We start from the raw sequence: 26,224 nt of genomic DNA on the forward strand, positions 1-26,224 counted from the left end.
GTGGCTGTTCAGATTTAATCCTTCAAAGAGATGACACAGTAATCATACATATGGTTACAGAGAAGCAGCAAGTTATTGTTCTATTATTGCTTCTTTGTTCTGTCTGGCAAAATAACACGGCTCAGAAAATTTAGGTCAGTCTTCATCTCAGGTCCCAAAACCGTTGGGAGGAGACAGAAGTAGCATCCAGCTTCATTTTTATCTCCCCTGAAATTCTTCCTGCGCAAAGTCTCTTCTGGGATTAAGAGATGTGAGGATCAGAGGAAGAGGAAAAACTCACTAAAGTGAAGCCGTAAACCTTTACATTGTTTCCCAGGTGCATCCTCGCCTGTCAGACAGACCCACATTACTCGACTGTCTTACCCCCCCCCCCATCTCCTCTGATGATCTCTGCCATCAATTTGTTACCTGTCATCTTAAAAAAAAAAGTCTTCCAGCCTTGTTGAAAACTCTCTATTTGGTTCCCTCGCTCCACCAGCACCGCTGGAGAGCTGTACATCTGGGTCCCAGCGCCGGATGATGTCAAGACTGGCGTTGACCCAAAGCGCGACGCACAGAGAGTTCTTCAGAGGGGTCGGCCGCGTGTTGTTTTCCCTTCCTGTGCCTCTGTGACATCTTCCTGTCAAGGGGAACCTCAGGGAGCCATTTGAGGAGGCCCGGACCCAGAGCACGGAGGACTTAGCACAGCAAATTCCAATTAGTCTGACAGAGCAGGTGGGGGATGGCGGGTTTAGGGTGATGAGGGGGGCTCGGACCCCCAGTATGCACTTTAAACTGCCTTCAAATTCACGTTCCATACAGCGTCTGAAGCCACAGGGGGGGGTCCCTCTGTCACGTTGAGGACCAAGTTTGCAAAAGCTTTGGCTCGGCTGTCTGGTTGATCTGTAATCTTGTTGGAGCGACCGCTGCAGAATCGTTTCCAGTCTGGAGAAGACCAACAGAGGTTCACAGAACCTGAACTGCTTTTCTTAGCAGCCTAATACCTCAACATTTAGGCTGCGTTTCCGCTACACATACAATATCACAGGACAGTGAGGAACTAGAAAACGTTTGCAGTCGATTTAAAGGAAATTAATAAATTCTGTTAAGTCTCATTAGAGTTGAGGAGAATCTCTAACCTCATTTGCTGTGATTACACATCAGCACGACTTTGTTTCTGGCTCCACTGTGACCTCTGACCTCTCACCCCATCTCTCCCTGTCCATTGGGCCCACAACAGTGATTTATCCCTCTGACATACCAACAGCTGTGTTGGGGTATGTCAGAGTAGTCCAGAGTGTGGACTACTATTTGCCGTGACTAATCGATAGCAGACTTCAAAAAACACTAATCGTGAGAGTTTGAAAAAAAATGCCCCAGCCATTGACACCAGAAACCCTGAAACGTTGCTTTGGCTCTGCAGGCTTCATAAACAACATCTTGGCAAAGTTACTGGAAACAATGGGAGTCTGTGTGTAAGAATCTTTCCACAAGGGTTTAAAAGACATTTTATACCAAAAGTTTTTTTTAAGATAGAGAATATTTGCGCTTGATCAATGCAGTCAGCCAAACGTTTAAGAAAATATAAATTTTTATTAAAGTTTAAATGCTGAAAAGAGCTCAGGCCATTTTCCAAAAGGTTCTTCAGTTTTTTAATGTAATAATAAGAGGACTACATTTTCTTAAATGCCACCCAGGTCTCTTGGAGCCAGAGCATTTTTTTTTTCGATTTCATTGCTGTAAATTTAATTTCACATCATTCAGTCATTAGACTCTGAATTATATTTTTAAATAACAAATAAATGAAATCAGGAAACTTTGATAAAATATATTTTATTTAAAAACTTCACAGAAAAGGGACCAAACGTCATAAGTTTCAAACAAATGCACTGCATCTCTGAAAGGCTTACGTTTAAATTCTCAGTCAAGTATATAAATAGTGTTGTCTTTGGTTCCATCATTTTATCCAGCATGAGTACGTGTGTGCGCTTGAGTGTGTGAGTGCTGTGTAACACCAGCTTCGACTCTTCCCTGAGAAAGTCTTTGAGGGTTTTCTGGTTGCTAATCATTCACCAGTCTTCTGTCAGCGTCTCATCCGCAGCGGACCCAGCCCTCGCATTTTGAAACAGTCTTTGCCCTCCTTGATCTGCGGGGAAAGCGGGAAAGCCTCAGACATGGGAATACAAAAAAATCAGCACCGTGTAATTTACAGCAAATTTTACAGCTGTCAGGTCTGACATTGAGTATCCCTTCCAATTGCGAGAATTATCTGCTACCGTGTATTTCCTGTAGTAATAAAAATACGAGAGCATTGTGAAGAATTTCCAGCGCCACACCAAGAAACGTGCCGTGCGTAAAGCTGCGTTTGCGCGCACACTTTAAAACAAAATAGTGGAGTTGTGCAAAAGTGGTGAGGTATGAAAAGATTAACTGGTGCTCAGTTGGAGCAGACTTTTCAAAAACCATTATTAATCCTAGAATAATGTGGTTGAGTTCGGAACTCTTGAGTATCACTCGTCTTATCCTGACACTTGGAATTTTGGCATGCTTAACACATCATATGCGTGCTTTAATACCTGTGCAGTTTAATGCGATTAGACTTACAGTAATATTGAACTTACCCCTTTTCTCTGGTTGCTCAAACAGAAGGTGCATATGGTCCGCGGCTGCTGCGCCCCGTTCTCTCCTTGCGCATGAACCGCGCCGAGACAAGGCTGTCCATCCTCACCGCCGTCCCCGAGGAGAAGCACGTTGGCCAGATGGGAGATGTAGCTGGAGGCCAGTCGGAGAGTTTCAATCTTGGATAGTTTTCTGTCCACTGGATCGGTGGGTATGAGTGTCCGGAGGGCTGTGAATGCGGTGTTGACGCTCTGCGTCCTGCCTCTCTCCCTGGCGTTAGCTGCGCTCCTCTGCTTCATGATCACCCCGGATTCTCCGTCCAGTTGGCGTGAAATCCTTCTTCGTTTTTCGGTAGAGCCGCAGTAACTTTGCTCCGAGCTGCCGTCGCTTTCGCTGCGGTTTTCATCATCCTCGGACGTGATCGTGAAATCTGAATAAATCAAATGGGTCGCCACGGGCCGAAGCATGGCGAAGGTCATACTGAAAAAGGGACCAGTCCCGGATGCGGATCCTGTCTTAACTCAGACTGAAAACCAAATCATTGAACTACATCTCCTTATGACACAAAGCGCCGCACAGAACTATTGATGGACCGGAGAAGTAAATAAAGCTGACCGAGTTTTCATAAGTCCGTTTTAAGGACGGACCCTGACTACCTGGTCAGAGCTGGATGGGAGGAGCTGCAGGAGCGCAGCGCTGCAGACGCTCCATCCAGACCATAACGCATCACAACCACCCTGCTGAGATATTACAGATCGACACATTCAAGCTGTGCATTTTAAAGTCAAGCTGAAAAAAATAAATGACCACATATAACCGAAGAGTGAAGACAAATACCTTAAGGTGCGCAAGCATGAAAATTAAAGTTGTTTAAACAATACATCTTTTTAAATGAACTCATATTTGGTTAAGGCAATCATCAGGTCTATTTGTTCAAGCGTTACTGCAGCAATTCTAAGTTTGGTCAAGTAATTCAACTGTAAAATTTCTCCATTGCAATTTAGGAGTAAAAAAAATAGCAAAACTAAAACTCCTGGGTTTTAGTCTTACACAAGTGGAAGGAGCTTCATGAGTCTGCAGGTCCTTCCAGACTGACATAAATATTTATTGCCTCTATATTCAAGAAATCTTTATGTTGCTGATAAAAGAGGAGCAAAATATTATTATAAATACATAAAATATAACACAAAGAACAATACTGTATGTGGTTTATATACAGAAGTATCAGTAAAAAAACTAAAATTGTACTTAAATGCAGTATTTAAGTTCATGTAATAAATTATATTCTACCACTGCAATGTCAGGAACCAAGGGAGCCTGATTATAATAAATTAGAATATAAAGATTCTTTTAACAGAATGAAAAAAAACTTGTGTCTTCATTGTTTTACAGCTTTCTATCTTGAGTCAGATGAACTTCCCTTTGCAGGGAACTTTTGCTGCATCCGTATGTAAATTCTTCAATCAGTCCATGTCAAACATTTCCAATGGAAATTACCAGTATGAAGTCAAATGCAAGAAGTTCTATTATTTGAATATCTGCTCCAGGAGGCCCGACTTGAGGTCCGAGCAGGAGTCATTAATCCTGTGGTGATGTCACCATATTGAGCAGTCATTGTCCCACATTGAGGAACACAGGCCAAACAGCAGGAGGAAGTAAAGTGGGAGCAAATAAACACAGAGCAGATGATCCTGGAATGAGGAGGATTTATTTGCTTGCTGCCCCCGAGTGGGAAAAAAGAAAACAAAGTAGTGTCAAATGGGTGTCCCAGGATCACTTCCAATAATCTGCTGCATTGATAATCAAACAACAAAACTGTCTGCTGACGGAGCACCAACGGCTCAGGAAGGACAAGAAACAAAAGACCCAAAAACAAAGAAACAAACAAAACTATACCTGACAACTCTCTTATTTCAGGACGTAGACCAATCCATCCAGACTAATGAGGTGAGAGGTGCTACCAGGCACAGAGAGGATTCTTTTACAAGTCTGTGCTGGTGAGCATTTGGCCAGCCTGCTATACAGCCATTCATTGCTTCGCGAGATCTCAAGTAGTTCTGTGCAGATATTTGTTATTTCTTGAGGATGAATCTTTACATCTACGATGATTCTCTGATTTCTCCTCCAGCATCACTGTGAGGCAGATAATTTTTTTACTTTTGGTGAAATATTTAAATAAGTGCCTGTTTGCCACAAAATTTGTTAGAAAATGTCACGATCCCAAGCGGATGCATCCTTATAACTTTTGTCATCATTGGACCTCTCCTGCAGAGCAAATTCATTTGGAAATCTCAACATTTACACAAAATTTGATATTCATTGTACCCAGAGCATGAATCATATGACTTTCTGCCCCATTTGCAATAATTCTGTGGAAAACATCTCAATATGCCTGCTGATTGTTTTAAAAACTTGGTAGAAACATTTATCTTCCTCTCAGGATGAGTTGTAATGAATTGCTAATTAGCAACATTTTGCATGCCAGCAAACTATGTGGTGAATATGGAGAAAAATGTACCTCATCATTCATACACATCATTTACTGTATATTGTCATTGTTAGTGTGTAGATAAGTACACTTTTGAAAAAAGTCTAAAGCACTTATAACGTATGACTGTGGTATAATCACTATTAGCTAATGCAGGTTTGGCTGAGGTCCAACATCTAGTTCCCTGAGAACATTAACATTTGCATTGAAGTGCAGTGGCAGAGTCTTTCTAAGTCTGCTGGGCAGCAGGCACTCTTCTCCAAATCTAATGATGAAATCATATCCTTAAAAAAATAATCAGTATTCTCTAAATCCAATGACTATACAGTTTAAATTTCCAAGGGTGTACTAATTTTCTCCTCTGAGGAAGCAATGTTTTTGCTCTCTTTGGTATCAGTGTCAGTAGGATTTTTGAAAAACTGCTGGCTTGACCCTCATGAAACATAGTGGAAGGGCGGGCGCATTTGAATCATGAAACTTTCACTAAGTAGGGGTCTGTCAGTCAGTTCCTCCTGGCCAGGGCAGGAGAGCAAGAAGTCACTGAAGACGAGGTGCGTAGCATAAAGCAGTGAATCAGAGACATTAAATGTTATTACCTCCATGTCTGTTTGTTTGGCAGTTGTGTGAGGATAAATCAGTTTTAAACCTTTAATGTAACCAGTATCTGGAAGTGTTTCACTATTAATGCAGACTTATGGTGCTGGGGTGGCATGAAGAGAAATACTAAAAAGTACATGTACATGCATTGGCCGCCACCACCCTGTCCAACCGCTCCTTTGCATAAGGATTCAGATATCAGATTGTCAAGGTGACTGATATCCCAGCAAGAAGTGATATACAGCAAAATTGATGACATGATCATACAAAACCCTGTCAAGCAGTTCACTCTAATTTAAGGCTAGACAACTACTGTGTGAAATAGAAGAAATAGCTTTAACACCACATGTATACTTCCACAAAGAAATGAAGGCTTAGACAGAATCTGACAAACAGCACCCAGTGGTGAGGTAAGAGGGTGGACACGCCACTGCAAATCTGGCACAAATTACACGCCTGCAGCCAACAGCAGTCTGACGGAATTCCGGATAGGAAGCTGGGAGAAGCCATCAGTGACTCCAGAATCTAAAGCCGAACTCTTTCAAGAAGATTTGGTTGTAAAGCCTCCCCAAGTGGAACAAATGGGCGAGGAGTCTAACCAGGAAACATTTTTAAAACAATATTTTCTTGACAGACTCGACAGGAGGGGAAGAATCGCATTTGTTAAGGTCTTGGTAGTTTTGTTCTTACACAAATCCGCGTCAGCATGGATAAGTTGGCATGAATGTTCATCACCTTTAAAGCAAAAAACAGGCTTGTAAAATGCAAACAGACTTCAAGCAACATTTTTTAAAAATTCAGTATTCAGTACATGTTGTTACGTCTTTATTTTTGTAGACTAATATGACAGGACATCAAAACAATTAAAAGTCCAGTCACTAAATATCGAGAATATATCACAAGTTCATTTGTTAAGTGGGTACAGAGGAAGAATTTATGAGAATTGGCAAGGCCCCAATTCATTTGTGAAAATGGCCACAAAAAAAAAGAAACTTCCTCCTCTTAGCTCCCCAAATCCCCTTGATCTGTTTAAATCCTCAAAGATATAGCATAAAGAACCACCCATGGAAACCACTCCCTGCAGGAACAGGTGCAATATCTTTCTTTCAAACCGGGTGTTGCGTGTCAAAAAAGAACCTTTGAGGATATGGTTACTTCCAGATAGCGAATGAGCCACAGGAAGTCTCCTCACACGCGACGATTCAGAGGAGAAATTTAGAGTCCTTTAGGGCTGGTCGGTAAAAGCTACTCCGGGGCTCCCTTCATTTCCTTAGTGGTCACAAAGGTGGACCATCAAGCAGCTCTGAGCTCGAAATGGGAAGGAGCTCATGTAAAAAAATACCTCGTCTCTTCGCCATGACCTACGATGTAGTTTGCTTGCATTATTCTGGAAATATACATTTCCTTCCTCCAGGTGATCACGGAAACAGAGTTTAATAAGCAGGACCAGCCTAAATGTCAGGGCCAAGAACAAACAGGCCATTGTGTAATGCATCTACAAAAACAGCGCAACAAACTATTGTTAATGCTGTTTTGCTTGATTTAAGAAGGACCAAGAATTCTCTGAATTCCTGCACTAAAATGCATCAGTGTGACATTAAGGTAATGAATATTATAATGAAAATATGACATGGAAAAGAGGACCAACCTTCAGAGTCTACATAAAATTATCTTTCCATCAAGAAATAAAAATTTACATTTAAGGCACACATATTCATCCTGGCTAAATTTATGTGTAAACTTTGGTGAACAATGTAGTTAGCCAAGTATAGAAAAGAACTGATAACGGATGTGTGGACTAACAGCCGATTGAAGTTCATCCAACAGATAAAATAAAGGCTACTGTAAAATTTTATATACATTTTTTTTCTATTTTATCTGATTGCTCTTCAAGAAGGAGAGAACAGGCTTTGGAAAAGCTTTATAAACTGATTTGGTCTGTGTTTCTCTTTCCTCCTTCTTTGGTAATAAATACAAACAAGTAAACATAATCATCAATATCCACCGCAAGGTGGTGCGCGTTTCTAATGTGTATATTTTCATTAAACTAGACATCTATAAATGAAGTGACTCACGATACCATGTAACATGAAGAAGTCAAAATAAATGGTATTTATATATGGAAGCAGCTAATGCTAATGTAGTACTACTGCAGATGTTTTTAAAAAGACTTGTGCAACACTTCATGTTCATGATGAATGAAATAAAGTCAATCCCTTTCCTCACTTTGTGTCAGTGGAGGAAAAATGAAATGTGAGAAAAGCTAAAAGCTAAACTTACTCAATGCTCAGAGGGAAGAATTCAGAAAGTAGATATTAAAAAAAGTTTATATTATCTCCCTGTAACAAAGGAAATGGTAGACCTTTTCAATAGGAGCCAATACAGGCTATTGTATACTGTAGTGGGATTCAAATGCATGCTGTATTCACACATCATCAACTGGGACTGTAATCATGAACAGCAGAGTTGGGAAAAATCTACAATGTCAGAATCTTGTTAGTAACTCAGTCCTACAATTACTGGGGACTTGTGACAGCAGAGATACTTCAGACTTGGTGCAAACAGTTACAGCAAAGCAGTGTAGGAAAGACCAAAGCCGCAGCTAAATCCTCATAAAATCGACTGCTGTTCAATTGTGCTAATTTAAAAAGGGCTTTTTCCTTGTTTTTGTTAACAAAATGGTAGAAACTGCAAAACAGCCCATTTAGACAATTTATGTAGTATGAGAGACAATCAATGAAGCAAACTACTCCTGAACAATGCCTGAATAATTTCAAATTGGGAAAATGTGACTTCTTTTCTCAGTCTGAGTGCAACAACATGTTATGGATGTTAATTTATTGTCACACTTGAACATATCAGGTAAATTATTCATGTTATGGGCTTTTCCTACAAAGCTTATGCTATACAGTGTCAACCTGCTATAAAAGGTCCATAGTTTGAGATGACATTAAATATAAAGATCCTATTTCTTTAAGTTATATTAATTTGCATGCATCTTTTAATTTACACTTCTGTGATTTCAAATTTAAAAATTCTTGTTTAAATAAAGAGTTATGTTTCCCCCTGCTGGTAAATCCTGTGGCCTACAATCAGAAGCTGCAAGCAGAAGAGTCTCGGTTCTGCATGGGTCACTTTTTCCAAGTCTCTCAAAAAACTCCAAGCAGCTCACAGCAGATCAGGTGTCGATGCCCCCAAGTAGGTTTTAAGGTCTGAAACATTTGACTTGATGAGCTTGGCTGGGATGGACGGCATGTTTAATCTCTGATAGGCAGCAAACCTGTGACATCCTCCAAAAGAGTAGTAGTAATTTCCACCTTCTTTGCCTTTGATCCAGAGCACATCAATGGGAGGAACATTAGAATCTGCTGTCTTCTGGGAAAAAATAAAAAGACTGAGATGTTATTCAAAATTCAAGTATGGGGCAAAAATTTGGACATGGAAGAACTTGAGTGTAATAGAATATGCTGATCCTGATTTTGGGTCCCCACATACAGATGTCCAGGTCATGGGCAGTCTGTTTCCATGGCTACGTAACTCTTGGATGGATGCATTATTGTAAAATAGTGAAAAGCCCTCACCAATGGCAGGATCCTGGATATTCTTAATCAACCATTACACTTCTGCAGATCTATTCCCACCAAATCTTGATGCCTTTTTGAAGGGTTGGATTATTTTAACGTGTGATAATTTAGGATTACATGGATAAACTGCATTGTATGATATTTTTCAGAGTCAAGATTATTTACTGTCAAGAATCAGGTATGTGTGACCAAATCTTGTACTGCATATTAAGAACTACAGTATTACAAAATAGAAAATAAAAGTTTTTGTTTTTTGTTTGACAATATATTGTCCTTGTCTTCACGCACACTCACATTTACATCTTACGTTACCTTTATGGTCTTCATCAGACTCTGAACTTTCAGCTCATCCAGCACAGGAGGGATCGGCCTGATGACGACATTCATCGGGATGTCGTGAACCTCCTCGATACAGGCCGAGTGAATCGACCTGCTGTCGTCGTTACTCACGTCACGAGTGGACATCATTATAGATTTGTCTTTATGGAAATGAACGACAAGTGCCACACGAGTTAAAACGCCACGCCACAAACCGATTGATGTTGACTGACTGATGTAAAAGCGATTACTGTACATACTGACTGTACTACGTTGTTCCTTCACTTCCTCATTACGTCGACGGCTTACGTAATGTCAAGGAACATTTCTATTGGTCGGCTGTACTGTCACTCACAATTATCTAACGCCCACTTTTATGAATTTATCTAACACAATTACAAGTTTGGTTTATCTGAAGTAATGCGTTGACATGTTCGTATTTACACTGGTAATTAGTAAGATTAGTAGTAGATTGTTTTATTTGCTGTCATTCTACGAGGCAGAATGTAAATGTCTTATTTTACAGACAATAAACCCATAACATTTACTTTGTATTTAGCTACTAGTATTATTTTTCAGCAGTCAGTTCCGTATTTACAGCTCAAGATGATATTTTTAACTTTGCGTAAGGTTTTAATCAACCAACGAATGTAAATCACACATTGACTGTCATTTCTCTCCCTTTCTTTTTCAGTTCCTGAGGGAAATGTTTGACTTTTCTTCAGACGATAACGTTAACTAGACACGTCCATTTGTTCGTGGTGAGTAGGATATGAATTGTCAGCCTTTTAGAGCGTTTTAGCTAAGACAGTAAAATAATAACAGATAGAATTACAATTAATATTAGGCAGCTGTTTTTCACATTAGTAGAGTGATTTACTCTTCCTTCCTTCCTTCCTTCCTTCCTTCCTTCCTTCCTTCCTTCCTTCCTTCCTTCCTTCCTTCCTTCCTTCCTTCCTTCCTCCCTCCCTCCCTCCCTCCCTTCCTTCCTTCCTTCCTTCCTTCCTTCCTTCCTTCCTTCCTTCCTTCCTTCCTTCCTTCCTTTCCTTCCTCCTTCCCTCCCTTCCTTCCTTCCTTCCTTCCTTCCTTTCCTTCCTTCCTCCCTCCCTTCCTTCCTTCCTTCCTTCCTTCCTTCCTTCCTTCCTTCCTTCCTTCCTCCCTCCCTCCCTTCCTTCCTTCCTTCCTTCCACTTGGCCACTTGGGGACGACAGAAACAACACAATTAGCATCACATATTTAAAAGCTCGTCAGCAAACATTTGTTAATTTTCACAACCAGCTGCATTCATTTGGAGCCGTGTTAGTTTTGTGTTTGATTTCTACCAGGGGAGATGCACTGAGCAGTTAACGGACTCTCTCTGTTGTATGGCTTTTTATCAGGATATGTCCAGTACTTATATACTTAATTTAAAACCTTATCCAAATTCCTAAACTAGTACGTTAATGGAGCACCCACAGTACTCACTTTCCCACACCCATTATTTGTCAAGTAATTTAGGTGTATTTGAAAATGATTTAACAGTCTTAAACCTCTATTTTGCTAAATAAAAAAAAAGTGGAAACATTTTGCAGTTTGCCCTTTTATCCTGATCCAGTCCATCATCTAATTTTTTCAACCCCCCCACTAAGTTCTGAGACAATCAGCAAAGTAGTTGTTGTGTTCTCGGTTCTTAACTGTGAAGATGCCATGACTCCGTCTACTCTGCCCCTGATTGGCCTGGCATCATAATAATGTGTCTCATGCAGCCCCTCAATCATACCAAGGCAATCAGAGACAGAAGAATGATTCATTAAAAAAAAAAAAAAAAAAAAATCTGGATCCATACTATCGGCTGGATAAGCCTCAAAATCTAATCACCTGTTCCCCTCCCTCGGGCCCACGTGTCCACAAACTATCATCAGAAGCCATTCCAGAAATCCTTGAGTTATCCTGCTTACAAACAAACAATGGCACCAATCACTTAATTCCCAACTTTCACTGGCAGAGGTAATTATTTCTTTCTCTAAATATCCAGCCATTTTCTAAAACTGCTTATTCTGTGCAGGGGGTTTGCATATTTAATGAATATGTCCATATGCAAATTAAAATAAAGCATTGTTATTGTTTATACAAGGAAATATATGATGTGATTATGTTATGTGAGTCAAGCATGTAGTATGTCACCAGTTCTAATAAGTAACCTGAAATTAAACCCCAATTAGAGAAATCCTAATAGACTTAAATTGTTTGGGGTTTAAAAAGGACAGAGACATAAAATTGCTGTCAACACCAATTAAAGATATGAGATGACGGAAGCTCCATTGTGTTCAGCCATGTTTTGCTGCTGCACTCTGAGACCCCGACTAATGTAATATGTATTTTTCCGTAGCAGAGACATTTTCTGAAAATCCTCTTTGTATGCAATTCTTAGAAAATGAGAAGAAGTAATGCATTATCAAGATGTTAGTGCTTATTTGAACTGTCAAACCAACTATTACGGTTAAAAGATCTGCTTTTTATCATGTAAAACAGACCTGTAGGTAGCCGCTCAACACTCCAAGGTGTGTACATGTACCAAACACAAACTTTACACCCTTTGTAATATGACAATTACATGGTCAAGTTGTTTCCAATTAAAATTCACTCCAGCAATTATTAGTGCAGTTGAAAAGCATCACTACAAATCCAAAATCTTTTGGTGACAATAGTTTTTAATGAGGTCAGTGTTTGGTGATTTCGACCGGTGCGTTATATAGGCTTCCTCCTTCAAAGTGAAGTACTTGATCATATTCTATTTTTGCAGGGATTTCAAAGAGCCAGCCAGGTTGCTGTGGTTACTAAAGGGATGTCTGGACCCATATCTTTGCACAGGTAAGTGAAGAGCTTCAAAGATCTGTGGCAGTGGAGCGGAAAAAGAATTATTGTTGTTTTCTCCAACCCGCAGCTACAGCATCTTCTAATGAGACAATTAAAAATGATTTCTTGGACAGGAGCGGCAGGCCATTATATTGAATTATTACAAATACTTTGAACTACGATGGCAGCGCCTTTTATGTTGATTAATTGGTCACACGGGGATCTGTTGCCACATGAAAGGAGGCCTATATATAGTATGTAATCATTAACAGTGCTATCAGTACATTATATATCCTTGTAGAATAAAACTGAACCAAATGCATTGTGTAATTTAGGTGTTGGAGTTTCATGTTCAAGTATGAGCATCAAGTATCTGTCTCCCCCAGAACCCTATGCTGCTTTACATCCTCTACTTTTTTGTTGGAGATTTATTTATCTGAAAATAGAAATATGTGGCCAATACAGCTCAAAAACTCCAATTAAAGTGGAATATATTGAAATAAATCAAGCTGCTGGCTTCATGACTTGGTGTTTCTGTATGAGTAACGGCTGTATGGTAAATATGTATGGTGACATATCCCCCCCCAGGACATTCATCCCTTTATACAATGTCAGATTCAAGTTGTTTCTTAGCTGTCAATCAAAAGCCGCTTCATCACAACCCAAACAAAACCCGTACGAAGAGATGAGACTCTGTCATTCAGCGCATATAGACATGTAAATCATCTCCGTTGCTGAAGTGCGTTTGGAGTCCCACTACACTCTGCATGACCCTCCGCTGTCACAGCAGGACTGCATTCTAGTCACTAACATGTCTCAATTACGTAGATTAAGTTAGTCACACAGGTGCAGCACTAGGTCACGAAAGAACAGTTCCCACATAATGATTTGCTGTTAATATTAGATTTCAGTCCCAGTGGGATTGTCACATTTAGAGCAGCTGTAGAAAATTACCTGCCAGCTTCCCGACATGGAAGTGAGCTATATTTATATCTTCTATCCTTTTTTTTTTTTAACATGCTGACATCCTTTTAAAGTGATAATTATTCTGACGGCGATTCTCAGTCTTCAAACTATAGCTTTGTGACGGATGAATGTGTCTGAAATCATGACATGGTTTAGCAGCAGTGAATGCTGCTGTGTTTACAGCTGAATGTGTGACTGATTTGTTCAGTGATGTTGATTATTCACTGGCGACTGTCGCTGCTTAAACCTTTGAAATTATTTTCTGCACTATTTCCTTTGAGTACAGCTGCCCAGAACAGGTTTTCTGTTTAATGATCAGCCTTGAAATGAATTTGCTCACCCAAAGAGAGAGTAAGTGGTGCTTTGCAGTGAGATTATTTATGTGTGGATTAAGATGTAGACCTTCTCTCAGCTCATTAACTTTACCATAAAACCATAAGCAGAATAACATTTTTATTTACTGTCCAAGGTAAACTACGAATGTAGAAATTCTCACAAAAATCTTTAATAATCTAATCAATCTTTAATAACTCACCACACTTCTGTAATCCATTTACTCTCCTTGTTTCTGCATGTATTGTATATGAAGGGAAAAAAGGAGCTATTTAAGGAATGCCCTTCTTGACTTTTGCTTGAGTGCTGATGACAAGTTGGATATCTTAGATGCATGAAAATGTGATTTTGACGTGACTTCAAAAAGAGAAGCATACGGATGAGGTGGACCCTCTGCCAACAGAGAGACGAGGAAACAGATGGGTTTTACACAAACAGCACAAACATCAAGAACACTGAGTTAAAGAGCTTGGCAGTCTCACTTGATGAAACAGTGAGGAATGGAGGCGTTTTTAATGAGCATCTCTCCTGTGATGGAGAATGTGAAAAGACAAACTGTTAGCTCTTAAAGGGGCCGTTACAGTTGTTTGGCCCATTCGCTGAACCCACTGGTTTTACTGACCCCATTTTTGGCTTTTATTTCAAAATAGTTTGAGTGGAACTTTTTGTTTTAATACTGAAAACAAAAAATTGGAAAAAGAATTCCTTTTTTCAGTTGAAGTCAAGCCACTGTTATTGATAATAAATTGCATGTTGGTGTTTGTTTGTTTGTGCTGATGAGCCAACAGATGGCGCCACATGTTTGAAAAGGGTCAAATCGAAGGCCAGCACCTGTTGGAGTGTGAAGCCAGTATTGTTCTCCTTATTGTAAAGATAAACTGCTGTTTTCTGTCACCTGTGAGCAACTGAGAAACACTAGTTGCAACTAAAATGCATTTTTCAATTGTGAGTTTGCACAATGAAACCCAGCTTTCTAGATAGGTATACATTGATTAGTAATTTTTCAAAATACAATAAGAAGTGGAGGACCAAAGAAGCTCCTTCAGATTTATAGTTTTATCTGACCAACAGTCCAAAACCCAAGTATTTTCCAAATGTAGATATTGTTCCTGGTTAATTAAATATTCATTGGATTATCCATTACTGCTTTCATGGCAATAATAGTAATCTGCCCTATGATGCTATTGTGCTTGATATAACTAACCATCTGTAGATCATTTGTGTAATTAATCAGTGAATAGCATATAATAGTAGAAAATGCTGAACCCTGAGGTGATTCCAGTAAATCCTTTGTCCCAGGCCCAGGAAGAAGAATATATAGATTCAACATTGGATGGAAATATTACAGTGAGATTTCAGCGTTATTCTCTTTTTGTTATCTTAGTAAAGGAGACCATTTCTCAGGTGAAGTTTTATAGCAAGACAATCCGAAGTGTAGTTTTGTGTAACCTCATGATCACCCTGTTATAGAAGGCATTTCTGTTTCCTCTCAGACGGTTGCTCAGAAGAAGATGCTTTTCTCAGGTCACTTTCTTTGAAGTGAGAGTGTAGCGCGCTCAATTTTGCAGGCTGTTATCAATTATTTACCTGATTTGGTCTGAGTGTGTGCGGCTGCCTGTAGATATGTATGAAGGGGTCACACTACCCCTACCCGCCTGCGTGTGCTGATCACTCATTGCCGCTCTACCAGCACCACCACGGGTAATGTAATTGAATTCTGTGCGTCCTCATTTTATACTCCAATGCCGTGTAATGAAATCAGTTATTTACTTTCATCATAAAATGTGATAAGGGGAAGCATCTGCCAGGGTAAAGTCTGAGTGATGCTGCACTTGAATGTTGATGCGTGCGGTCTACAGCATCCTCAGCTACAGCGATGGGAGCGCTGGAGAATCAACACTTGGTTGTGAGCTCGTCATTTGATGTTTATTTAGTTACCTTCAGCAACATAACTAGAAAGGTAGCGTGTAACAACAGAAATGGAAATCACTGCTTTCCCACAGCGAGAGAGGAGAATGAAGCAAAGTGTGTTGTTTCTGAGTCGCTGCTCTGTGCTGCCTGCTGTCTCATTATTCTGCCGCTGTGCTGCTGGAGGACACTGAAGGACAGAAGCGATTGAATTCAAGTGTTGTATATTCCCTGGAAACCAATCAAGAAAAGCCCCGGAATAATAATCCCTGTCCGCTGTCATGATTCATTTTTATTTTTTTTTCCATATTTTTCTCTTGGCTTTTGAGTCACTCAGAAAGAGTAGTTCTAGCATAAAATCAATGTTCCATTAAAATTTAATGACCAGAAAGGCCTTAATAGTGGCAGAACAGATGCCTGTGCTTCTGTTTAAAGCTGAGTTCTCAGGAAGTCTTATTCAAAGCTGCGCCGGCGTTCTCAGGTCGTCTGACCGCTCCGGCTCTCAGCTGCTCTGGGAAAACAAAAGGATATTGGCTTTTTTTTTTCTTTTTTTTTACAGTGAAGCTCATAGGATTGCTCAAACATTGACAGACGAGGCTACAGCTGATGGTATATTATAATCATCCCTATAATTATTCGCTGCTAATGTTGACCAAACAGAATTCAGATTCTCAAATTATTCCTAAAGATATACAGATAATTTTTTTTTAAAAAGTGTGGGATAAATTGAATAAACAGGTCTGAAAACAACAAAACGTTTTCCTGTTTAACCAAGTCAGACTTTGGCGTTTTAAAAGAAAGAACAATGGGCCGGTGGGTTCCTTGTGCTATTGTTTTTATTAACGTTATCATTGCTATTGTTGTCATTATTAATTGTAGCAGAACAAGATAAATCAAAAACATCCCTCAGCAATCATGGCTTAAGTTTCTTCATACTCAGCTGGAACAGAGAGAGAGAGAGAGAGAGAGAGAAAGATAGAGAGAGAAAGAGAGAGAGAGAGCGAGAAAGTGGAAAATCTTAATCAGTTTTTTTTTTCTTTGAGGACCATATGGAAGGTTTCAAGCAGCCAACCATATGTTGAAGGCTTTTGTCATGGAAATCATACTTTTTGGCACTTTTTCATTGCGCAGCCAAGCCGGGCACATAAATTTAAAAAAAAAAAACAGAAAAAAATCATACAGAACATGATCAAATCTTTGAGAATACATAGAGTTTGATGTTTTTGTTTGTAACTTACAACAGATAGCTTTTTAATCAAGACACTCCCTGATTCGCGTGGCCACCCAGACTGCAATTGGTACCTGTATTTGTCTTTTTTTTTTTTTGTTAATAAAAAAAAAGACAACATGAATAGAAAAAGAGCAATTAAATGTCTACATGCATTGTCATATTATTGCTGTGATATATTTACAAATGTATTTACAAACTCATCAAAGAGGAACAATGTTTCCCTACGTCTAAATATTTAGAAGGTTAGAATCCAACTGCGCCTCCTTGTCTCCGAGGACAATCTGTACTACTGCCAGTTTCACATACAATCCTGCAGTGCTTTTCCAACGTTTTTAATGATCTCTTTGCTTTCATCTACATTTTTACAGCTCCCAAGTTTAGCGACGTGTCTGTGCTGCACGCTACAGAAGGTAAACTTGTAAAAGAATCCATAGGAAGTCAAGATTTCTGTATTTGTGTTAATCAGGAGGTTTTGGATGCTCTCACGCAGTGATTCAGCTGCAGCGTTTAGACAACACCGACAGGGAACGAGGGAGGAGAACTCTCTCCTCTCTTTCCTCCACAGTTTAGCCTGTTTTTATTCCTTTATTTGTTTGTTTTTGCAGGGTCGAGCTCAGCATTTCTACGACCGCCCCATCCATTTGAAATATGCAAATTTAGCTGACAGTGCATTTGCCGGCTGGTGCTTGACCTTCCCCTTGGAGGTCGCTCACCGACTCAATTACGCTCCCTATCTGCAGTCTGTCTACAAACACCTGTTATCCTCCCACACTCCGCTACCCTCTGCCAATCCCACTTCAGCACATCTCATCCTCAGTGCGTCTGTTTAAAGGCAGTTGGGATGGGATGAGGGCGGCTGCTGAGGGGGTAGGTGGGGGTGTGAGGCAGGGACAGATGATGGGAGGGCAGCCGGGAGTGCATTACAGCATGTTGCTTTATCACAATAATGATAAAAAACTCTCTAATAAGAGAGTTAACATCAAGATAATTTCCATTAGTGCTGGTTGAGACATGTCTCCTTCCATCAGGAGGACCCTCGGCTTCGCTGAGCAGTAATGACTTTGAATTTGATTTTATTCAATATGTCAGTGACCGAAATGAGATAATCCTGTTGTTTAAAATGTAACGTAGCAATACGGGAGGATCAAACCTGCCTTTCAGCCGCCACAACAGTTTTTTATACCCAGTTAATTTTTGAAAGAGATGTTTAAAAACCACACGATCATGGAAAAGCAGTCTTTTTCGACTGAATTAACACTTAAACTGTGGCAGAGCTGGACGATTCCTGTGTTAATCGTGGTTAATGCTTCATTATCGTTATTGCTTTTACACCTTTCAAAGCTCGGCGTCGCTTTATTACTCCTATGTTATTTGGCTCTCTAATTTTAACAAGCAGACGTTTTACATTTTCACATCGACATCGCACATCAATTTTCTATTGCCTGAGATTTATTAAAGACAAAAAGGGGCCAAACTCTCCTCTCATAAGGAGATAGTGGACTTTTGGAAAACAGCAACATGGAGATTATTTTAGTCTTTAGGGTATTTTCTTTTCCTTTTATTGCCCTCAGTCGACTACAAACAGGAAAGGTGTGATTGTTATATATGTCAATTGCTTTTTCAGTAAAGTTATTGCCTTGAAAACAAAAATAACTGCATTCAGTAGTTTTGAAGCATCCTAGCATCCTATCCTAACGCTTTACATTGTTCCCCTTTAAAACAAAACTAAGTCCCGTGGACTCTCTACAGTTTTCATGCATATAAACATTTTCTTTGATGATCAGCAGCATCTTACAAGGTCAATGGATGTTCATTTTTTAAAATTAAAAACAGTAAATAAATACATGATCATTAACAAATAAGCGTTCAATAAATACACAAAATAAGGTTGATAAATAAATAAATAAGCCAATAAATAAAGTATTTACATGATAAATAGATGGTATGCATCTAAACTGTGGGCGGAGCTTTGAGCGACATACAAAACAAAGAATAATTTGACTGTCACTTTGTAACTGAGGGTGTTTCACACTGAGGTAATACTGGTGGAGGGGGTGCACCTCAAACACTGGGTGACGACTGCTCTTTGAGACTGGACGATGCACCATAAAGGCAGCAGAGTTTCTACAAGCCACCATGGTAGAGGAAGAACAAGTTTTCATTGCTATAGACAAGTCAACCGCACATGGCACTTAGATCATTTGGTCTGGATCCCAGTGTTTCTGTCCGAGTCTGTACTTCAGGGTGAGACTATGAATCTGATCAGATGGTGTGAGTGGAAACCTGTCCAACAGGCCTCTTAAACATTTTAAAATCACTGCTCTGGCAGAATTTAATTGAATGACCTATGGCCTGTAGCTTATTTAAGTGATTTTTTTTTTTTTTTGGAATACCCACAGTTACAAAGATGCTTCTTTTGATCAACAAGGGATAATAAGCACAAAAAATAAATTTAGAAAAATCAAATAGAAAAATAACATCCGTTTAATTGAAACATTGGTGTGAAAAAAGGGTTCTGTCTTTTTAACTTTTAAAATGATCTCCCTTTTTTTGCAAATACTGTCATAGTTCACATTTTCGTAAAAAGTTCATGTTGGCAGTTGCAAAAGAATTCAATTCTTAGCAAATAAAAAGCAGCATAAAAATACAAGAGGTCATTTTTGTCTCTAAAAAAACAAAAGAACACTGTTAGTCCTTTTTATGTTTTTTTTTTCATTTTCTCATTACTATTTGCTATAAAATATCAGGAATCTAAATATTATTACTATTGATATCAATATCATTATAGTCATTGATAAAAATTCACATGCCAGGCCTCATATATAATTGTGTGTATAAGTGTGCACGCGTGCGTACATTAATGTGTTTGCGTGTGTGTCTGTGTGTGTGTATCTGTTTACATGAGCCCACATCCGCAGGAGCACACATTTGTTTAACTGTATACAACTATCATCTACAGTCAGTATTTGGAAGGGGGGGGCAGGTTTTTTTGATTGTATGTTTGTCTGTGGACGATTAGCTACTGTGCAGGGAAATAATCCAGCATCTTTTGAAATTGTCTTTGCCATAATCATTAGAGTTTTCTTCACATAATCTCAGTGAAAATATTGCTTTCTAAAAAAAGGGAAGAAAAAAGGCATGGAGGGCAGAGTGATCAGGGTTGTGAACCTTCAGCAGGGGTTCAAAAAATTTTGCTTTCCGCGTGGTTATTTTTCTGATCCAGAGTCGTCTTCGTCTGCGGAACCCTTGAAGCACGCCGACTCGTAGTGCTTGTTCAGGTAGGACTTGAGAGCGAAGGTCTTATTGCAGCGCTTGCATCTGTAGTGCTTGAAGGCAGAGTGTGTTTGCATGTGGGCGCGGAGGTTTGAACGGTCAGCGAAGGCTTTGCCACAGTGTGCGCAGGCAAAGGGCTTCTCCCCCGTGTGCGAGCGCATGTGACCTTGAAGGAGCCATGGCCGACTGAAGGCCTTGCTGCACACGTCGCACTTGTGCTTGAGGTCGTGGGTGAGGATGTGCATGGCCAACGCCGGCATGGACACATACACTTTATTACAGGTGGGACACTTGCGGGCCATCTTGCTGTCCAGACTGCGGTGCGTCTGCTTGTGTCTGCTGAGATTGGAGGAGGTGGCGTACGTCTTACCGCACTCGTTACAGGAGTGGCGTGCACCGGCCCCCCTCTCCTGAGCGTTGGCGCTGCTGCTTCTCGAACCCTCTCCGTGACTTTCGTCGTCTCCCTTCCGCCTCGAGCGACCGTCGGAGATGAAGAAGGCATCCATGGTGTAACCTTCGGCCAAGGCCTCCGATTCACCACTGTAGAAGCCGCTGGCTGTCATGCCAGACTGGGGGCTGTCAGGATGCTTCAGGTCGGGGTCACAGTACTCCCCTCCACTGCTCACCTGGGTGTAGAGGGGATCTGACACCGGCGACGCCAGCTTGTGCTCCATCTTCTTCTCCTCTTGGTATACAGATGGTGTGATGTAATCCTGGATGTAGCCTGAGTAAGAGACACACGCAGACACAGTTGGCCAGAGGTTGTGATGGATGAGGGCACAGTGACATACTGGTGATTACATCATCGCTGTGGATGATTGCAGTTTTGACTGAGCGGCACCCCAGGCCTAATTGCATTTTTTCCAGAATGCAAAGGTTTTACACAAAATCATGGAGTAACGCAGAGGAGCGTGACATGCTCAACTGCATTAAGGAAGATTGGGATTTTACAGTTAGAATGAGAACTAGATAATAGCTCATCAATGAAGTCTCCTGCGTGAGGCTATGCATATTAAACATCCTTTTAAATAAAGTAGTTATGCTCTGTGATCATTTTTCAAATCTAAACCTTAAATACCTTTATTCCTAGTAAGTCTAATTAAAGCAGCTTGTAATGTTTTATGTGTTTCTTCAAAACAAAATTCTCTCTTGTCTTTTTGCTGCAAATAAATGTTTTCTGATTCCGGACCGGTGGAACTTTGTTACACAGCTGCTTCTATTCATTCTGTTGGACTTCCTGCTACTTCTTGATGCAGGTTCAACCATAATGCCAGCATAACACAAAAGCACCACAAGTGATTTAAATGTTCCCAACTGCACAGAGCTTGATTTCGGAGAGATGAATTTTATTGGCATCATTCATACCTTTCATTTCCCTGCGAAGCAACACAGTGCCAGAGGAGCTAAAAGGCTTGTTGGCAGCTAAATGCATCCAAACAGAACTCAATATATGTGCTGTGAATCTCAGCAGCTTAATAAAAAGTGAATTCATTTGAACTCCAAGGTTGATATTCAAGAATTTGAGGACAAATGTACGATATGGTGAAATTCCCTTCCTGAGACAAATAATGCCTTGCTGCAGAAAAAAAGCCATTCTAAGCACTGTGTGCATCAAGCAGTGGAAATTAGTTATTGACTGATTTTAATGAAATTCAAAGTTTAGACCTAATCAATAGCCTATCATATGTAAAACAGTGCAGCTGCGAGGACAATCGGCTGCTGCAGAAGATAGAGACAGAAATAGTGCGTGGAACAGATCAAGTATCCGCAACACACAATGAGAGTTTATTGAGCACAGCTCGGGTCCTGATTATGTTAGACATGGCATCACACACATTGTTTGTGAAGTGGGGTCACCTGTCTACAGCGGCGAGCTCGCTGAAGTGGCTTCAAGAAACAGGCCATTAAGAAATCAGTTTAAGTGCTCTCTCACTATAGCGTCTCCATTCCCAGGGGTTTCTGCGCACACACCCACTTTGTCAAAGACATGACCATGACACCCGGTGACAGGAAAACATCGGGCCTGTGCACACATTAATATGCTGCACTGTATGGGTTCTATACACAGATTATGTTGGTTGCAGAGAAATAGAGAGAGAAGGAAACACGTTTTGTTCAGAAGATGCAAAAAAAAACCCTAAGAAATTGGATTTATTTGTTGTTTTTTTACATTAAGTTGATAGAATGCAACTTCAGCAACCATTCACTGCTGGATCCACCTGTTTTACCGTTAGACTGTTGTGACTGTTATATCTGAAGGGCCTCTACATACAGCAAGACGTTATTTTTTAGTTTTCCTTTTTAAACAAACCATACTGTTTCTGTGTTGGCAGATTTTTTTTTTTTTACCGTGTTTCGATCACCCAAGGTCAGACACGGAGCTCGTCATTTAGGTCTAGAGCTGCATCAGCCTTTCCGGCTCATAGACTCGTTTCTCTAATGCAAAGTAAGCATGTAATTAATGGACCCTCTCAGCCACCCCTCTTTGTTGTTCGACAGACACTCAAGTCAAATGTCTCCTCAATGAAAGGGGAAGAAAATCTGCTGGCGCGGCAGGAGTGCGAACATTACGTATTTCATCCATGGTGATTTCTTTTATTTTGCTGCTCCTTTATTTTTGAAGATTCTTTTGTTTAAATTAAACAGCAATCCCGTGCTTTGTCGTTCTTTTTTTTTTTCCTTTTTGTTTTTCTGCTTATTTTGCAAGGTGTAAAACAATAGATTCAGGAATAATGGTGAAAATCATTTAAGAAATACTTTCTTTAATAATTACAAAATATATTAAAATCCTACAGCAGAAAGTAAAAATGTTATTAATCACATGTATCAAAATACACCTTCTAAATATTGTGAAAATGTTTATTTCCGTATTTAATTTTACTGTTTATTTTTACAGTTTTCAGTAGTTTTGACAATTTTCCTATCTCCACTCATTCTGAACCACTTATAAATTGTTCAACCTCATCTTTGGCATTCACCGAATAACAGGTGGGCATTGTCACGGCGTTCAGCTGTGGACTGCGAAGCCTCTCTCGCTGTGAAAATATCCTGACAAATCATAACAAAGACGCACATATGGCCTTCTAAATGTGGCTACAAAATGGAAGCGGCGAGCTTAAAGCAAACTGTGAGAGTGAAGGTCGCCTCTCAGCTCTGGCTGGAGCTCGCTTTGGCCGGTCCGTCTGTTGACCACAGTGCAGCTATGTGCCTTTCTTCATGTTTACTGTACAACCTCCCTCACGTGATCGGGCCTCGCTGCTGCCCCGAGCATTTCTGACTCCTTTTTTTCTCCTGCCCTTTGCTGCACTTCCCTCTTCGCTGCACTGTACAGTGTGTTGATGTCTCTTGTGGAGACGATAGGCCTGCACGGCTGAAACTCTAACCCCTGCTAGTTTTCAAATGCCCGGAAGGAAGAGAAAGATGTAGTGGAGTGATGGGGGTGGGGAGATTCTGCATGCTCCATTTGGATGGGAAGAGGGGGGCAAGGGACGATCGGCCCATGATGGGAACTCAAGGACAATAACAGCTAAGGACAAATGTATCATCTGATACTCATCTCTCATAGCCATGAATTTTTTACTCCAAATGCTGACGAGATATTCAGCCTATCTGATGCCCCACATTGAATTGGTACAGTTTTGCAAATACGTAGCCAGAGCCTCTTCTGGTTCTACACACGTTTCTTTCCATATTTACATAAGCTAATCCGTGACTGTGACCTGAATTGTGTCCGTCCTTCACTGGAGTAAAAAAAAAAACAAAAGTCTGGGAGCAGGGTGATGGGGGTGGGGTGCCTCTGGAGGGGATTATACCGGATATTGATGTAAAAATCTGCTGGCTGCATGTAACATCTCACACTAATTTGCACACCATGAGCATATTATTGGCTGAAGCCAAAGAAAATCTCATTTGACGGAAAAAACAAAAGCAGATGACATCTGTGGTAAACCTCAGGCACGCCGAAAACACCGGAGCCGTGCACGAGCCCGAGCAGCTAGCACCTCTCTAATCAGAGCGGGCATGAGTGGAGGCATGTTAACTCACCATTCTCACTGAGACGAACCCCAAGACTGGTCACCGAGTCCGTGATGGAGCGTGCAAAAGTGAACGAGTCGTCCAGGTGGTGGTGATGATTCGAGGTGGCCACATTGGACGAAGAGAAATCATCAAGCTTGATCTTCTTCACCAAAAATGAGCGGGGCATGTTTCAATGGATAAAAACACAGAGCTGAGAAAAATGCATGAGAGAAAATAGAAAAAAAAAAAAGAACCTCTGAGGAAGCACGCGAGCAGAGACGACTTGACGGTAATCCTTTCGGTTAATGTAAAGGCAAAAAAAAAAAAAAAAACAAGATAAGAAAGAAAATGGAAACCAGTGGAGAACAAGGCTGACGACAATGCTGTGTGATACTCTCTGGCTCCCCCAGCTTCACCCAGAAAAATGAAAAAATAAAAATAAAAGCGATCCTGTTCAGCACTGGATAGCTCCTGTGATGCAGCAGGCTTAAGGGACCAGTGAGGAAGAGAAGAGATGGAGACAGACAGAGAGAGGAGGGAGAGAGAGACTGTCAGACTAGCTGAGATCAGCAATCACGCCAGCCTTTATATGGGGCAGAGGCAGTGGAAGATCAGGTGGTGCTGCGAAATGGAGCTGCTTAGCTTTAATCCATCAAATGTCCCCGGGGACACACATCAAATTACTACTGAACCGTCTGTGCATTCGCACACAGACAGAGGAGAAAGAACACAGCCAGACCCCCGCTGCCCCCGCTGCTGCTCCCCCTTTTCCTCCCCGTCCCTCCCTCTTTCACCCCGCTTATGCTCCGTGCTCGGAGGAGGAGTAAAAGAGGAGGGTAGACAATGGAGATGTGGATGAGAGCACACTCAGTGTCCTGTCCCCCATTGTTTTCAGATGAAGTGGCACAGTTTATGTTTGCCTTGTACAGGCGCTGCCTCTCTCATGTCGTCTCTGTTACCTCAAACAGCCTCAGATCTTTTGCGTCCCTTCGACACCCTGCTCTGCGCTCGCATGCTGAGAGCCCTCACACAGTGCAGGAGAGGTTATCCGAGTGTCTGCGAGTTCTGGACCAGTTTCTCAAAGCTGCACTGGATTCCACCACTGCTTGATGAGCGGGCTATAGGGAAGTACCAGTGCTGCGCTGCTCAGCTTGGCTCGCTCCCTCCCCATTACCGCTGCACAGATGTGTGTCCTGCCATGCGTGGCAGTGAATTATCTGATTAATTAATTACATTTTTTTTATTAGGGTGAAATCTAGAATTAGATCCGTGCTTTGCTAAATTGGCCAGTTATTCTCTGGGTTGTCGTGCAGACTCATTAGCTCACTGTGTATTTTATGCTTCGTTTTCTTGAAGTGTTATTCTTGAGCTTTCAATATTTACTGTTATCATAACTGGAGGGGATTTTTTTTTTTCTGGTTCTAAAAGCAGCAGCGGCATGTTTTCAGGTGAGCAGTGATGCACCTGTTTGATTCACAGTCAACAGGAAACACTTGTGTCATATCACTTGTTTGATTAATTAATATGTTGCAGCATTTAATTAAATAAATACAGATTATTCAAGGGAAACTAATCCTGTTACACCACTCATAATATCAGTGGAATAAGTGCAGTCATCGGAAAATATGTCTATTCTTAGCTGGGGGTGTTTTTTTCCTGTGGCTGTTGCGTGTTTGACGCAATGATCTAATGATCATATAAAGTAAGATCTTCTCATGTCAGCAGTTAGTTTTCAATTATTTGTTTCATTCATTGCTTAGTCTGTGAAATATGTGGGTGAATTACAGCTTTTGGATTGGTTTCATATGTCCAGCAGTTCAGAAATAATTCAATCTATAAATCCTTGATGGAAATATGAAACATTTACATTCTTTAGAGATAAAAGTTGTTTACAAAACAGTTTAAGACCACTTGTGGATCCTCATGGAAGAACTCAAAATAGTTCCACTGACATAAAGTCATTTTTTAACCACTTTTAATACGTTTTGCATCTCATGTTCATCCCTAATTTGTGCTTGGATGCCGTTCAAAGTGCTATAGATTTATCCAGACGTGCAGGGGTGCCCCCTAACCTCC

At 40.6% G+C, this 26,224-nt stretch overlaps 2 protein-coding genes across 2 annotated transcripts; both read right to left on the bottom strand.

The window, feature by feature from the left end:
• Positions 1 to 1,826: 1,826 nt before the first annotated feature.
• On the bottom strand, positions 1,827 to 3,876 carry tcf15 (transcription factor 15). Its single transcript, XM_068340407.1, has 2 exons — positions 2,601 to 3,876; positions 1,827 to 2,125 (listed from the first exon to the last, which is right to left on the bottom strand). Exons 1-2 carry the CDS (start codon positions 3,075 to 3,077, stop codon positions 2,063 to 2,065), a joined length of 540 nt encoding a protein of 179 aa, XP_068196508.1. The 5' UTR covers positions 3,078 to 3,876; the 3' UTR covers positions 1,827 to 2,062.
• Positions 3,877 to 19,679: 15,803 nt separating this feature from the next.
• Positions 19,680 to 24,777, bottom strand: scrt2 (scratch family zinc finger 2). The gene is made up of 2 exons (XM_068341075.1): positions 24,176 to 24,777; positions 19,680 to 20,855 (listed from the first exon to the last, which is right to left on the bottom strand). Exons 1-2 carry the CDS (start codon positions 24,333 to 24,335, stop codon positions 20,065 to 20,067), a joined length of 951 nt encoding a protein of 316 aa, XP_068197176.1. The 5' UTR covers positions 24,336 to 24,777; the 3' UTR covers positions 19,680 to 20,064.
• Positions 24,778 to 26,224: the final 1,447 nt, after the last annotated feature.

This window comes from Antennarius striatus, chromosome 2, assembly GCF_040054535.1.
Source record: "Antennarius striatus isolate MH-2024 chromosome 2, ASM4005453v1, whole genome shotgun sequence".
NCBI classification, from domain to species: domain Eukaryota; kingdom Metazoa; phylum Chordata; class Actinopteri; order Lophiiformes; family Antennariidae; genus Antennarius; species Antennarius striatus.

Excerpts from the sequence above, each read along its gene's own strand:
- tcf15 (XM_068340407.1), bottom strand. The coding sequence starts at position 3,077 with ATGACCTTCGCCATGCTTCGGCCCGTGGCGACCCATTTGATTTATTCA. Across the intron at positions 2,126-2,600 it reads TGAGCAACCAGAGAAAAGGG|ATCAAGGAGGGCAAAGACTG; the intron begins GTAAGTTCAATA and ends CTTTCCCCGCAG.
- scrt2 (XM_068341075.1), bottom strand. The coding sequence starts at position 24,335 with ATGCCCCGCTCATTTTTGGTGAAGAAGATCAAGCTTGATGATTTCTCT. Across the intron at positions 20,856-24,175 it reads GGTTCGTCTCAGTGAGAATG|GCTACATCCAGGATTACATC; the intron begins GTGAGTTAACAT and ends TCTCTTACTCAG.